Raw genomic sequence first — 15,049 nt, 5'->3', positions numbered from 1 at the left:
AAATTTTTTGAATAAAATTATCATTTTTTCTTAAAACTTAATTTCTCTTATAAATTTAGCTTTGTTTTACTTTGAAAATTCATTTCTATTATCTACATTTACTTTAAAATAGTGTTATATTAAGAAAAATGCTTTAAAAGTCACCTCGTATACAAGCATCTATACACTTCTCATTACGGAAAAGGCTCGTATGAGAGTTTTCTCATATTTCTCATACGAGCTACCGAGCTCGTATACGAACTCCGCGGTCCGTGTATCGAATTTTTTTTACTGGGATGTATATAGGAAAACTGCATAAGTTAAAATGCATACGAGTAAACTGTATTTAAAAAATAAAATCATTAAATTATCTACTTTCGGTTCACAGTCATCAAAATGAGCAACTCAAAAAAGGACAATTTCATTCAAGACAACCATTTAAATTTTTATATCTCAAATTTTTTATTGGATTTTTAATTGCTTTGGACTTTTTGATCAGGACAAAAAACCAATATGTTCAAAGTGAAACTTTTTTATTTTTATTTTTTTGGATTTTTTAGCTTGGACTTTTTGTTTTGGACTTCTTGTCCGGATACCCTTGTATACAGTTGAAAATAATTTTAATTCTTCATTAAAATTTGTAATTTCTAATGGTGTGCGGTTTTCTCGTGGTCAGTTTAAATTTGTCAGTTATTTAATTTAATGAATTTATTTTTTAAATTTTCATGTGTGCAGTTTTTTCATGTGTACTTTTCCTGTATACAGCAAAATTGATAGCTCCCAAATTTGATGATTCAATACTTCTTTTAAAACTTATTCAAGTATTAAATAATTTTATATAAAATTCTGAAAAAATTGTAAATTTTAATTAAATTGTTTAAAGATAATTGAATTTTTAAAACATTATTTATTTATGTACTCTCCCTGCATCCACAGGGTTCGAGACTCCCTAATACATATACATCTACTTATCCTATTTATTACAAAATTCCTTAAAACTATAACGCAACTCTTACTCTATCTTATCCAATACTTAAACTAATTATTAGAATACTTAACAACTAGTTATCCGCCAAGTGCCTCGGGTTTCCGTTTCCAGTTCCATAAGCCCTTTTTGGCTTCATCAAAAGAATTATTTAAATTTACATATAAATTAGATTAGATCCTCTTTCTACAAAAAAACAAAAACAATTCAAAAATTTCTTATCCCTTAAGCCCCCCCCCCTTAATTTCCTAAACTCATTCTCTCTTCCCTCATTTTCTCCAATTCACTAATCCATTTTTCACTCTTGCCGTTCTCATTTAGTATCCACTTCATTCTGTCACCCATACCTCCTTGCACCCCTCCCACATCCATTTGACCCATACACCTCTCTAACACATGCTCCCAATCCTCAACCTCATATCCACATATTCTACACAGCTTCTCTTGCTCATCCAACCAATACTTGCACCCACTCACTCCCTCACCCATTCTAAACCTACACACCCTGTTAAACTTATCAAACTTTCTCATTCTCACTAAATACTCAGGCATACCTTCCCCTCTTACCATCTTATACCAACAATTATACCTTGACTCACTTATTCTATTCCATCTTTCCTGTTCCTCCTTCTTCTTGCATCCCTCCATTACCTCTCTACCATTCCCTCCCCATTTCCCCCCTTCTTCCAACGCATCTCTTCTCTCCCTTTCCCATTTCGATAACTTCCTTCTACTCATATCATCCCCTTTCTTCACCAATCTCAAACACTCTTTCGCTAAATCACTTCCTCTTCCCTGTTCCAGCTTTGCTTCCAACCCCATTGCCCTCTTTCTCTGCCTCAACACTATCTTCTCTCTACCTAATTCCTCCCTTAGCATATACCCTGGGCAATTCCTGTCTACCCCCATAGTCCATCTTAAGAACCTCTCATGCATACTTTCCATTTTCCCAATCTCCCTCCAACCCCATACCTCCACCCCATAACTTACCACCGCCCATACTAACACATCAAACAACCACACACGCTTCTTCCAATCATTCTTAAACCTTCTCTCTCCGATTCCCCACACCTGCCCCATCATCCTTCCTCCTCTTTCCATTCGTCTCGTAATATTCAAATCTTGCTTTCCATCCCAATTAAACCAATAACCCTAATAACAAAATTCACTCACTTCCTCCACTCTCTTTTCATTCAACTTCCATACTACTTCTTCCATTGCCCCTCTCCTTCCAAATCTTACTACTTTTGTCTTTTCCACATTCACACTCAAATCTTTTTCTCTTACATATTTTTCAAATTCTCCCAATAACAGTTTCATTCCGCATTCATCCTCTGCCAGCAGCACCACATCATCCGCATAAGCTAACGTATACACTCTACTTTTACCCAAAATCACACCCCCTTTTCCTTTCTTTCTCATTCTCTCTTCCATATCCGCCATCAGCACATTAAACAAGATTGGACTAAGGGGGCATCCCTGCTTCAGCCCTCTAGCTAACCAAAACTCCTCCCCAAATTCCCCCCCTATTTTCACCTTTTCCTTTGTATCCTCGTACAACTCCTTAACTCTCTCAATTAATCCCTGTCTTATACCCATCTTACTCATCACCTTCCACAAAATACCCCTATTAACCGATGGAAACGCCGCTTTGAAATCCACAAATACCCCAACCATCTTCCCTTTTTCCCTCTTCAAACTACTATTTACCAAATAATTTAAAACAAAAATGTTGTCCATCGTACCCATCCCTACCCTGAAACCCGTCTGATTATGTGGTATCATTCTCTCTCTTTCTACCTCCTCCTCCAGTCTTTTCCTTAATACTTCCGCATACACCTTGTATCCTACCGGCATGAGCGTTACCCCCCTATAATCTTCTACCCTTTCCCCCTCACCTTTCTTTAACACTGGCACAATCAACCCCGTTTTCCACTCCTCCGGCCAACCCTCCCCATCCCATACCATGTTCACGATCTTTAACATCTCTTCCCTTACCACTTCCCCCCCAAACTTCAGACATTCCCCCTCCATCCCATCCCCCCCAGCCGCTTTGTTTCTCTTCATTCTATTCATTGCCTCATCCAACTCTTCCCTGGTGATTTGTCCTTCCTCTTTTCCTATATCTTTCCTCCTGCCCTCCCCCCTAATTCTAGTCCCTACCCCCCCACTTAAGCCCATAAAATACCCCGTCCAATCTCTCAATTCAATTTCCCTACTCACCCCTTTCCATTTCCGTCTTTCCCTATTTACAACTTCCCATTCCCTACCCTCCCCTATTGCCTTTTCCACTTCCTCCATGTATCTCACATTACCTTCTTCTCTTTTCCTTCTCACCAATTTTCCATGCTCCCTATGTGCCTTATTGTAAACTTCCCTCCCTATTCGACCCCTTCTCCATTCCTTTATATATCTCCTTAACCCTTCCCTACTTCTAACACACTCTTCGTCCCACCACCCCTTTCTCTCCTTCCCACTCTCTCTCTCTCTCTACCTTCTCTATTTCCTCTCTCGCCTCTTCTAGTACTTTCCTTAGCCTTTCCACCCTCTCGTTTATTCCTCCTTCCTTCTCAAAGTTTTCTGCCTTCTCCTGCACCTTTTTCGCAAATTCTATCAAGCTTTCCCTTCTCCATTCTCCCATTTTAATTTTACCCTTTTTTTCTTCCCCCTTACCTGTCATTCTTCCTATACCCCTTCCCCTTTTTCCTTTTACCTCAACTATCAACGGAAAGTGCCCTGAATCACTCTCGTCGCCCACCCTCATCTAGTTTATCGCTTTCCTCGTCCACTCATCCGAAATAATGTAATCAATGACTGTTTCCCCCCTCCCTATAAATGTAAATTCCCCATCTTCATCCCCCTTTATATTTCCATTGCAAATTCCCCACCCCGTTTCCTCCAAAATACTCAAAAATTTCCTCCCTTCTTTATCGACCTCTTTGTGTTTTGATGTCCTTTTATATTTCTCCTCCTCCTCACACCACTCACCTCCCCCCAATTCTCCCGTCCATGCATTAAAATCCCCCCCTATTATCATCTTTTTCCCTTTCCCCCACTCAATCCACTCTTCCATTTGTCTCCATCCCCGTCTTTCCCCTCTTCTTCTATAGATCCCCACCACTGTTAACTTTTCATTTCCTAAATTTACCTATCTTACCATACAGCCTTCTTCTTTTTTGCCCTGCATACCCACGTCTTTTATATTTATCCCCACTTTAACCCCCGAAACCATTCCTCCGGCACTCCTACCCTTAATTTTTTCTTTTTTAGCCCCTTGGCATTCCCAAATATACCCTTTGGGTAATCTACTTTTTACTCCTTCCCAATCTTTTGATTCCACCCACGTTTCACTCAACATTATCACGTCCCATTTCCTTAACTCCTTCCAAAAACTCTCCTCTTTATTCCTCAATCCCGACACGTTCCAAAAAACCACTTTTATTCCCTCCCCTCCGTTACTATTTACAAATTCTCCCCTCTTCTGTCCCCAAACCCCGTTTTTCTTTCCTCCTTTCTTAGGTCACCAGTCTCCCAATTCACTCCTCATCTCTCTCCATTAACCCAAACGCAATCCCTCCCCCTTCTTACGATGCTACCCTTATTCCTCTCTTCCCACACTTTCCTGTTAATTTTCCAATTTATTCTTCTTTCCTCCCATGTTCTGTCCTCCTCTATCCACACTTCTTTTCCCTTTAATTTACCTTTAACCCTTAACACCTTCTTCTGTTCCTCTTTCTCCAATTCCACCACCCACAGATTCCCTCTTCCTTCTTCCACCCCACCTACCCCCCTCACCTCTTTAACCCCCACCTCTACCCCCAATCCCCGCAACAGCTCTCCTACTTTCTCTTTCCCCTCCTCTTTCATCACTTTTAGCCCTCTAATCAAAATATTATTCCTCCTCTTTTCACTCTCCAGTTGCCCCAACTTCCACGTCAGCTGCTCAATCTTACTTTCCATTACCCTTCCCACACCACCCACTTTTTTCTCTTCCTCCTTTTCCTTCTCCACCTCCTTTTCCAAGTTTACCACCCTCAATTTCCAGTCTTCTAATTCCTTCTTTACTTCCATGTTCATTTCCTCCTGATATTTATCCATTTCTTCCATCTTACCCCAGATCATTTCTTTATCCCTTTCCCACTTCTTCTCCCATTCCCTCCACACTTTTTTCATCCCCCCCAGTTCCCCTTCTACTTTTTCCAACCCCCTGTCCACCCTTCTACTCAATTCCATTATATTTTTATTCGTTTGTTCGCTCATTTTTAATATTTTCTCCATCCACCTTTCCCCCCTATCCTCCACTTCCACCTCCTCCTCCTCTCTGCTCATGCCCTCACTAATTACTTTTTTACTCGTCCCTGATAAAAGCCAGGACTGCATGAACACTGGCGATTCACCTGGGTTTTCCTGTGCTAGTCTATCCACGCCATTTTTCCTGCCCCTGCGTTTCAGTATTTTCTTATCAAATTTCTCTACGCTGTCCGACACTTGTACAGCGAACTCAAGTAACTTGTCTTTCTCCTTACTACCCGTGCCTTGCTTCTCTCCACTCGTCCTCCCCCTTTCCTGCCCGCTCTCGTCTACCGGCTTCAACTCACTCACTACCTTACTCCCTCCTTCCGTCTCTCCTGCCTCCTTCCCTCCTTCAGCCCCGCTCACATCTACCAGCGTTCCCTCGCTTACTTTTCTTATTCCTGCCTGCCCTCTTTTATCCATTGGCGGCGATCTTTCTAAGAACGCCATTCCTACTTTACCTACTCACTACCCCAGTCAAATCTAACCACTCACTTTCTTAAAATACCCTCCTTCAAAGCACCCTACACCCCTAACAACACTCACCCTATCACCCCTGTATCACACAATACTTTTTTTTTAGTGTGTATTACAATTTGTTAAAGAACTTCATTAAAAATTAAAAAAAACCAAAGTGTCAAAGAATTTTTATTTAATAATTTATAAATAATTGAATTGACTTGTACAAAGAGTTACAATTACAATTTTTATTAATTAGTAAATTTTAAAATAATTTAAATTTAGTAATTTATTTAATAAAAGTCTAGGAAAATTTTACTTAAAATTCTAAAAATTTAAGTTTTTAAAATATTTCAATTTTGTTTTTGTTATTATTAATTGAATTGAAGATGATTGAAATTTGATAAAGAAGTAATTGAAAGTTTGTTAAATAATTTTATAAATTCTATTAAAATTTATAGAATTTATAAAGAATTTTATAGTAATTTTTAAAAATAATAGACGCAGAAGTTTGGTCCAGTAACAAATTTTATTTTGAACTGTTTCAATTTTTTAAAAAGGGATAAGGGAAATAGTCAAAATTCTATCTAGAAAACGCACACTTTTTGTTAGAATTGACCAATCATAATAGAGAAAGTAATGTTATTACGAACATAGTATACGTTTAGTTAACCATGGCTTATAACATGTTGGTGGAACGCACAGGCGGTTAAAGCCAACTTAACAGCGCCTTTAAGTTTAGCGGACCGTTAGTTAATCAAACCTTTAACTACGAGTTGGTGGAACCAGGCATAAGTTCTGCAGTGGTCGGTTGGATGTTTTGATTCAAGAGTTTTGTAAAATGTGTAGTCTGAAGCGCATGCGCACACGGAGAAAAATATTCAAGGAGAAAAAAACGAATGAAACAGAAAAAAGAATTTCTTAAAGCACCAATAGACCTTTTCATGTCGAATAATTTTTTCTCAATAATTTCCGGTCGGTCATATTCAAGTTCCTCATGTTAATACATGGTGAATTCTTGAATATGACCGACTATCATGGCGGACTGAGATTGCGCATTCTTCATTTCCTATTCGAGATGAAAAGGTCTATGATGCTCTTAATTTACACATTTGACTACTATTTGTACTATTTAATACTATTTGTAGAGTGTACTCTACAACGCAATGGTTCGCTTTGAATGGCTTATTTTATTCTAACACTAACTTAACGGAAATACGCATACATATAAACGAACTCTGACGCAACGCATATACAATATAACTCGCACTGTAGATGAAAGAATTGAATTTTTTATATACTAATTGAGCAGATTAAACTGCTCTTGTGAGAAATATCAATATACTTAATATTAATTTTAAAAAAAATCATTTTTTTAAAAGTTATACAAAATATTTTATAATTTTTAAAAATAAAATTTTTGAATTATAATTAGTTATAAAATCTCTATAAAATTCTTATATTTTTAAAAATTATTCTTAATTTTTAATTATAAATAATATTGATAAAAAAATTTCAAAATTTAATTCAAACTTGATAGACTAAAATTTACTGGAATGTAAAGTAAAAGAAATTAATAATTAAAACTTTCGATTACAGAACATAAAAAAGGTTATACTTGAAACAACTTAACAACGTAAGGTAAAATAGTTAAAAGAAAACAATATGATCCAAACGTTACCGGCAGGTAAAGCAGTTCTCTTTTTCCTTCCACATATTGATCATCCGTATACTAAGCAGACAAGTTAATACCAACGCGATGAGACAAGCTTTAAGATATCTATCTATAACGCGACTTTTGGTACACCCTGTATAGAATTTTACAAAACTCTGTTCTAGAATTCACAGCAGACAGCGAAGTGAAGACTCAAACCACGTGTTATTTAGATTGTACGAAACATTTTTCACCATTTTCTCATAAAATATTCCTAAGAAAATACGAAACTTTTCTACATTCAAACTTATTTTAGAAATTACAAAACTGGTTACAGTTTCTCCAAAATTGTTCTGCTTAAAGTAGTGAAAGTTTCTGAGTTTATAGCAAACTTCGTCAAGGAATCTTAAATATCTGCTAGTGCGAAATTAGTTTCGTAAAATGTACTAAACTAATTTTTTCCGTGTATAGATTAAATTTTCTGTGTAGGTTTCAGTTTTTCGGTTGTTTTCCCAAGACATATTTGTGTGCATTTTTATTATTTAGAACGAAATATATGTATTAATTACTCATAATTTATTAAGAGAACTTGATATGTAATAGTGTCCATAGCGTTGTCAAGGAAAAACTAAAATTTTTTTGAAAAACCTTTTTTTCCCCTATCTTTTACATTATTTGACCTAATTAGCTAAAAATTGGTATGCTACACGGAAAAAAAAAGTTCGAGGATTATTCGGGAACTTCGTTCTTAACTCTTGGATACGGCGGGTAGTGCACAGATAACTAAAGGTTGCCTCGTTTAAATATGTCATTTACTATTTCTCTACAAATTATAACTATTTCACCACTTCTCGGCAAACTGTTCTTGAAAAAGTCGGAAACTGTTCAAGAAAATCGAAAAGTTAGGCGAATGCAAGAAAAAATGGATTCTGCTTCCCCCCTCCCACTTCCCCTTCTTGACACGTCCGCACACACACACATTTATCCTTGAAGGTCACATACAATTTTTATTTTTTATTAAGTTTCTGAAATAGAAAAAACCATATTAGAGAAAAATCGACGGCGGCTGGAACAGAACTCGCGTACCCGAGAATAGAAGTCCGGCGTCTTATCCAGCTGAGCTAAACAGGCGAGTTAAATACCTCAGCATAAAATAAATATATAAGGCACGCAAGTCTTACTGACGGTGAGACTTGTTGAGACTGGTGCGCACAGTTTCTGCGCACCAAGATTCCTTGACGAGTTCCCGAAAATTTCAGAAACAGTTGCGGCCAGTGCCATGAACTTTACATGAGAAAGTAATGAAAAAGAGACTAATGGACTATTTATAGCTTTTTCTAATACAGTTCCCGAATTTCTTTCAAACATTCATTACCATTTAAGAAAATTTTTGAAAACCAATTTAAAATTTTTTTTTAAAATTAATTATTTTTGATCAGCAATTTTGGTTCCTCTACTTATTGCTTACAATATTAGACATACCATACTTCAATATATACTTCTTTTTCATTTATTTTTTGTACCAAATGATTGTAATATTGATGTACGGAACCCGTCATTTCAATGCGAGTGCAACCCCGCAGTTGTCCAATTTTTAGTTCCACTCAGGATGGAGTCCCATGGCACCGTTTTGCGTTGCGTTTTGTAACTAGGCAATGAGTGTGAGAGAGATGGAGATTTATGTTTGCTATATTTGCACTCATGGGCTAGTTACAAAACGCAACGCAAAACGCTGCCATGGGACTTCACCCTCACCCTCAGTTTTACTTTTATATTAAAAACCAAAACAACTAAATTTAGGTTTTAAAATAAAAGATTTTAAATACGTTTAGGTTGCCACCCCTGAATAATTTTTTCAATTATTAAAAAATTATGTTGTGAAAGAAAATAGTTAAATGAACAAGAATTTAAACGATACACTATAATAATCTCTCTCAGGTGCTCAGGTGATGAGGATAAGTGTTTAAAAAATTTTAATTTAACTATCTCTCGTTAAAACCAAGCGACGAAGAGAGACTCGGTAATGCGCGGTGGCTCCTAAGCTCCTAGTAAATGTCATTTGGTCTGTGAGGATGTAATTTTCGCTACATACCCGGATTAGAAGCCAGGTCGTCGCATTCTATGTTTCCCGACATGATAAGTATTGTCTATCTCGACTTTGAATTTCTCTCTAAAATTCAATTAATTTATTGTACATTGAGCAATAATTTTTTGTTTGAAAATTCTTATGAATTTTGAAATATTATAAGAAAAAATGTTTGCTTCCCATTTTTTTCTATAAAAAAAATTGAAAATAAAAATAGAATAAGTCTTGATAGAAAAAACACGATGACGAATCAGAGAAGAAGCTTAAGTTCTGAATCGCCCAACAGTACTAAGGAAGGACAAAAATTTTCCAACGAGAAGCCCCTGTAAGACGGGATAATCTGATCATCTGGGTTCCAATGAAAAAAGCTTAGAAAGGAAAAGACGTGCATGTTCGCGGAGTTGTGCTTGAATCCATTTTCAAATAGTTTTGTTAATCGTCCTTCTACGAAATTACTTCTTAACTTCTACCGTGGATCTCTCTAATCACCTAACAGCATGCTATTATGCTATTTAGGATCTTAATAAATTTCAGCTTTCTCTTCATTTCCTTTCAAGATTTTCTGAGACAAAAATGTTTTCCTTTTTTAGTTAGATAGACAAAACACAAGAGTGTAATAATTTGTTAAAAAATTTAATTATTCAATGAAAGTTATTTTTTGAATGAAATATTTTTCATTCTTTTTACAAAAGAACTCAAAAATTTCCATAACGTTGCAAGTATTGCATTTTATTTTCTCTTTAGACTCAATTTTCTTTCTATTCGATAAATTATTTTCCTTACATAATACATACACGTAAACAAACATAAATTATCGTCCACAATTATTTTCTCATATGAGTTACTTTTTTCTAAAAACAAATGAGTCAACAAAGAGAATTATTTGAAGCAAAAATATTAAATTTTCAAAGAGCAAAAGTCTTTACAAATGTATTTTAGAATTCAGTTTAAAAAAAGAGAAATTAAACTTTTCATTACACATTAAGATGAGCAAACATTTTAAGTTCTTCTCATCCCAGTTGTCCAAGAAGTTTGAAGTTCCTTTGACTAGTGTCCATATCTAAAAACATTAATTTTACAGTTGTAGTATTTTATAATATTAAAGAAAAGTGTTTATATGAGGAGCAATTTTTCAGAAGTTGATAAATTCATTTTTCAATAAAATTGAGATAAACACATATTTAAAATACTAAAATCCTTAGAAATCGATTTATCACTGTTCAATATAAAAAAAATTTATTACCAAAGAATTTTCAATTTAAAAAATATTTTGGCCTAACCTTGATGATTTTTAATTTTAATTTTTTTATTAGACAAAATTACAAAAACCTTTAAATTCCCTTATTACAATAGACTTTAATTACAAACAGAGCGTTTTAAATATGAAAAATACTTAAAAATGAATTATTTATTACAATTTTTCTGCATTAAAGTTCATTTTAATGGTTATGTGAGAATTGTCATTTGTTTAAATTTCTCGAAATGACAAAATTTGGATTTATGAGGTTTTGAAAACTTACTCCTCATATAAATTACCAATTATAAAAAAGTTGAAAAGAAGTGCGATTCCATGGGAGATTTTAGTTTTTTCGGAGTAAGTAAACCAATTGCAATGAAACTTAGGAATTTTAATCTACACATAAAAAGAAATATTTCCACTAAATATTACGTCAAAATATTCAGTAGTTTCTAAGATGCCAAAATTTTGAAATCGTTATATCTTCTTTCCATCTTAACCAAATCACTTAATGGGGTTCCACACAGCCAAACTTGACCAGTAGAGTGCAGCACCACTATAAGATTTTATGGCGCAAAATTTTAAATGTGATTTGTTGCATAATATTAATTAAACAATATAAATGGTTTTTGTTTATGTAAATGACGAATAAAATTATTAGATCAGAAATATTGGTTATAATAAAGTACGGAAAACTATTTAAAGATGTTGGGAGATTCAAAATTAAAATGTGTTTACAATATTTTTAATGGCAGGCAACATAACCTCAATTTTTTTTATCTATACTTTTTCGATACTGCCTGTGACTTGCAAAACCGTCTTTTTTCCTGTGACACAAATTCCTCGCTCAAGTAATTTAATTTTTAACTTTTCACAATTCCACAAAAAGTATTTATTTACTTCGTCCATTTGTTTGTAAAACAAATGTGACTTTTCGCGAAATCAAAAATTAAGCGCTAGACAAATCTTGCTATGGTGCTGCCATCTAAGATTAGCTTTACGTATAGTGATCCCCATTCTTTTTGGAAAAAATTCAGCATAAAAAAACGAACAAATTTTTTGTATTATGTTTATACAAAATTTTTATAAACAAAAAAGTTATTAAATAATAATTGAATAACTTTTGAATAGCTTGACGGAATTGAATGAAACAAACACTAAAATAATCTTACCTTTGATTTCTTTAAAATTCCGAAAAAAAACCTGGCAACGAGAATGTCTTTATATAATATTTTTAATATTTTTGTTCACTTTTAAGCGAAAACATTGGAAGTATCTGCTACTTTACGTGCAAATTTAGGTGCGCGCGCAGACCTCTCTCTATGAAACCGGAAATTCGCAGATGATTAGAAAAAGAGGTCTGCGCGCGCACCTAAATTTGCACGTAAAGTTGCAGAAACTTCTAATGTTTACGATCAAAAGTGAACAAAAATATTTAAAATATTATAATTATGAAGACATTCTCGTTGCCAGGTTTTTTTTCGGAATTTTAAAGAAAATAATGGTAAGATTATTTTAGTGTTTGTTTCATTCAATTCCGTCAAGCTATTCAAAAGTTATTCATATATTATTTAATAACTTTTTTGTTTATAAAAATTTTGTATAAACATAATAGATAAAATTTGTTCGTTTTTTTATGCTGAATTTTTTCCAAAAAGAATTAAGTGATTTGGTTAAGATGGAAAAAAGATATAACGATTTCAAAATTTTTCCAAAATTTTGACATCTCAAAAACTACTGAATATTTTGACGTAATATTTGGTGGAAATATTTCTTTTTATGTGTAGATTAAAATTCCTAAGTTTCGTTGCAATTGGTTTACTTACTCCGAAAAAACTAAAATCTCCCATGGAATCGCACAGAAAATAAAAATTACGAAATGCAAATTCTTACTTTTGGAATTCCCACTCACGATTATCAAGTGGACAAACTTGACGAGTCTTCAGCCAACGGGAAATACAATGAAAGTGGAATGCATGCTAAAACATCAATTCAATTAGAAATACATTCTCAAAATTAAATAATAATTAAATCAGAAGTTAACTTTTGCAATTAAGAAACTGGATGTTATAACGGGATGCGCGCCATGTTAAGTAAATGGTGCGTATCCCCTTACAGCATCCAGTCCGTCAATTAGAAATTCAATATTGGTACAGTAGAGACCCCATTATCCGGACTAATGGATGCAGGCACCTATCCGGATAATCGAAAAAAGTACAAAATAAACGAATTTTCGATTTTTAATTTGGGGAAATCTCACGAAATGGAAACTTTTTGTTGTAAAAAAATTTATTTTTCAAATTAGTGGCACACAGTGGTCTGAGAGCCGATTCTAGCTGGTCAAATGTCAGAAAATCGAAGTATTCAAATATTAGTTGTTGTTGTGATTTTATGATTTATGATATCTATTTTGTTTGATTAAGAATATTTCATCCATTAAAAATTGTTTTTATTGCTGTATCGGAGGTTTAACCTTGTCAGTTTCGCGTATAGTTGATTTTGACGTAAAACTCACACCTTGAGTTATTTGCGGCAAGTTACCTTATAAATGTTATTATTTAAACAATGTTCAAATGAATTTTGCAGTTGGTTTTACTGGCTGTTAGGTATTGTAATACATATCCCTCTATTTTTAATTCTGGTATTAAAAAAGCACCAATGAAGGTAAGTATTTACAGTATTTGTATTAGAGAACGGAGAGGCGCGACACAGCATCCATATTGGATCCACCATTTTGAATGATTAAAAACTGACTTTATATTTGTAATCAGCGACCCTGAAAAACCCTATATACAATGTTTTAATAGAATCCACTACATTTTTAACATCCATGTCCGCCATATTGGATCCGCCATTTTGAATTTTTAAAAACTGACCTCAAATTCGTAATCAGCAACCTAAAAAACCTCCGAGTAACTAATTTTAAGTAAATTCATCCAACCCGTGTAGAAATCACCATGCTATGCCTAAAATGATTATTGGCCCTAGCTTAGACCTAACTTGGCAACCCCTTTTTATATATCCTAGGCTGGTCCTAACTTTGTACTAACTAGGAGATCCAGTTATGACTTAGAAAAATTTTTAGGAAAATAAAGTGTCAAAATTGATACATGAAAAACATGTAAAAATTGATAAATATTCTCAATTAATATTTATAAAATTATTGATAATCATATTTGTTTAAACAATTTATTGTTTGACATAAATCAGAAAACAAATAACTGAACTGTTAAAATTATCTTCATATTTTACTACTCAAGTGTAATAATCGCAAAATTAGAAAAAAAAACTGCAAATTTCTAAGTAATTTGTCACAAAAGTTAATAAAACAGTAACATTTATTTATTTATTTAAACAGATACAGACTGCAATATAATTATCATTAGTAAAATATATTCTTTAATTTCGTTCGCTGATTTTAAGCTTCGTTTAAGTTGGTGCTAAACACTAGCAGATATTGCAATTTTAATGTGGGCTGACCCACCCAGCTCCAACCCAGGCCCTACCTGGGCTTCCTAGTTTCATTAGCAAAAATTTCTAAGTCCAAATTTAAAAAATTTTTTGCAACAAAAAATTAATGTTTGAAATGATTTAGAACAATGAAAAATGTGTTTTTAACATAAATTTTTTGACATTTTTTTAAAAAGTGGATCACCCTCTTAATTAATTAGCAAAAATTTCTTAGTCCAAAAGACGAATATTTTTTTAGACCAACAAATTAATGTTAAAAATGATTGAGAACAATGAAAAACCTGTTTTTAACGAAAATGTATAGGGGCAATTCCACGGAAGATTTACCTATGACCTTGAGAATTCGGTTAAACATATTTTTTTCTCAATCTGTATAGAAAAAAAAGAAATACGTGTTTTTTTATTTTTGTTTATTCGCCCAAATTGTCGAGTTATGAATTTTCGAAATTTTGGATTTGTAACTGTAGACATATTTTCAGTAGCTTATAAGTCTGAAAATATTGAGTTTAGAAAAAACTTGTCAAGGAATGAAAGTTTTAGTTTTCTTTCAACTTTTAAGAAATGTAAAAAAAAATTTTTTTTAATTTTTTATTAAAAAAATTTTTTTTTTTATAAACAAATTAATTTTTTTTAACTTTGGACCCTTTTTTTTTTTTTTTTAAATTTATTTATACCTTATAATATACAGAAGATTTTCCAAAAAGTTTTGGAGTGGGCCGACGCGTTTAATGAGTTGTACAAAATTTTCAAAAATCACGTGCAAGGTGCTCGCGTTCTACGAAACGCCTCACAATGGAATTTTTTTACAATTTACTTCTCAAAAAATGTCTACAGACTAAAATTTTTAATCGATTTGAGTGTTTTTTGTTTTAAATAAAAGGAGAA

The 15,049-nt window shown here is 33.6% G+C and overlaps 1 protein-coding gene across 1 annotated transcript in view; it reads right to left on the bottom strand.

Annotated features, from left to right (window-relative positions):
* Window positions 1-10,158: 10,158 nt before the first annotated feature.
* The window catches only part of LOC122505034 (RING-box protein 1A), a 48,482-nt gene continuing 43,591 nt past the window's right edge, over window positions 10,159-15,049 (bottom strand). The window contains exons 4-5 of the mRNA XM_043616447.1: window positions 12,587-12,672; window positions 10,159-10,516 (exon numbers count right to left, since the gene is read on the bottom strand). Coding sequence (XP_043472382.1) covers window positions 10,504-10,516; window positions 12,587-12,672 — 99 coding nt within the window. The 3' untranslated portion in view covers window positions 10,159-10,503. The remainder of the gene's footprint in view (window positions 10,517-12,586; window positions 12,673-15,049) is intronic.

Source organism: Leptopilina heterotoma, unplaced genomic scaffold (genome assembly GCF_015476425.1).
Source record: "Leptopilina heterotoma isolate Lh14 unplaced genomic scaffold, ASM1547642v1 Lhet_332, whole genome shotgun sequence".
NCBI lineage: Eukaryota > Metazoa > Arthropoda > Insecta > Hymenoptera > Figitidae > Leptopilina > Leptopilina heterotoma.
This window is presented reverse-complemented; position numbering and strand designations above follow the sequence as displayed.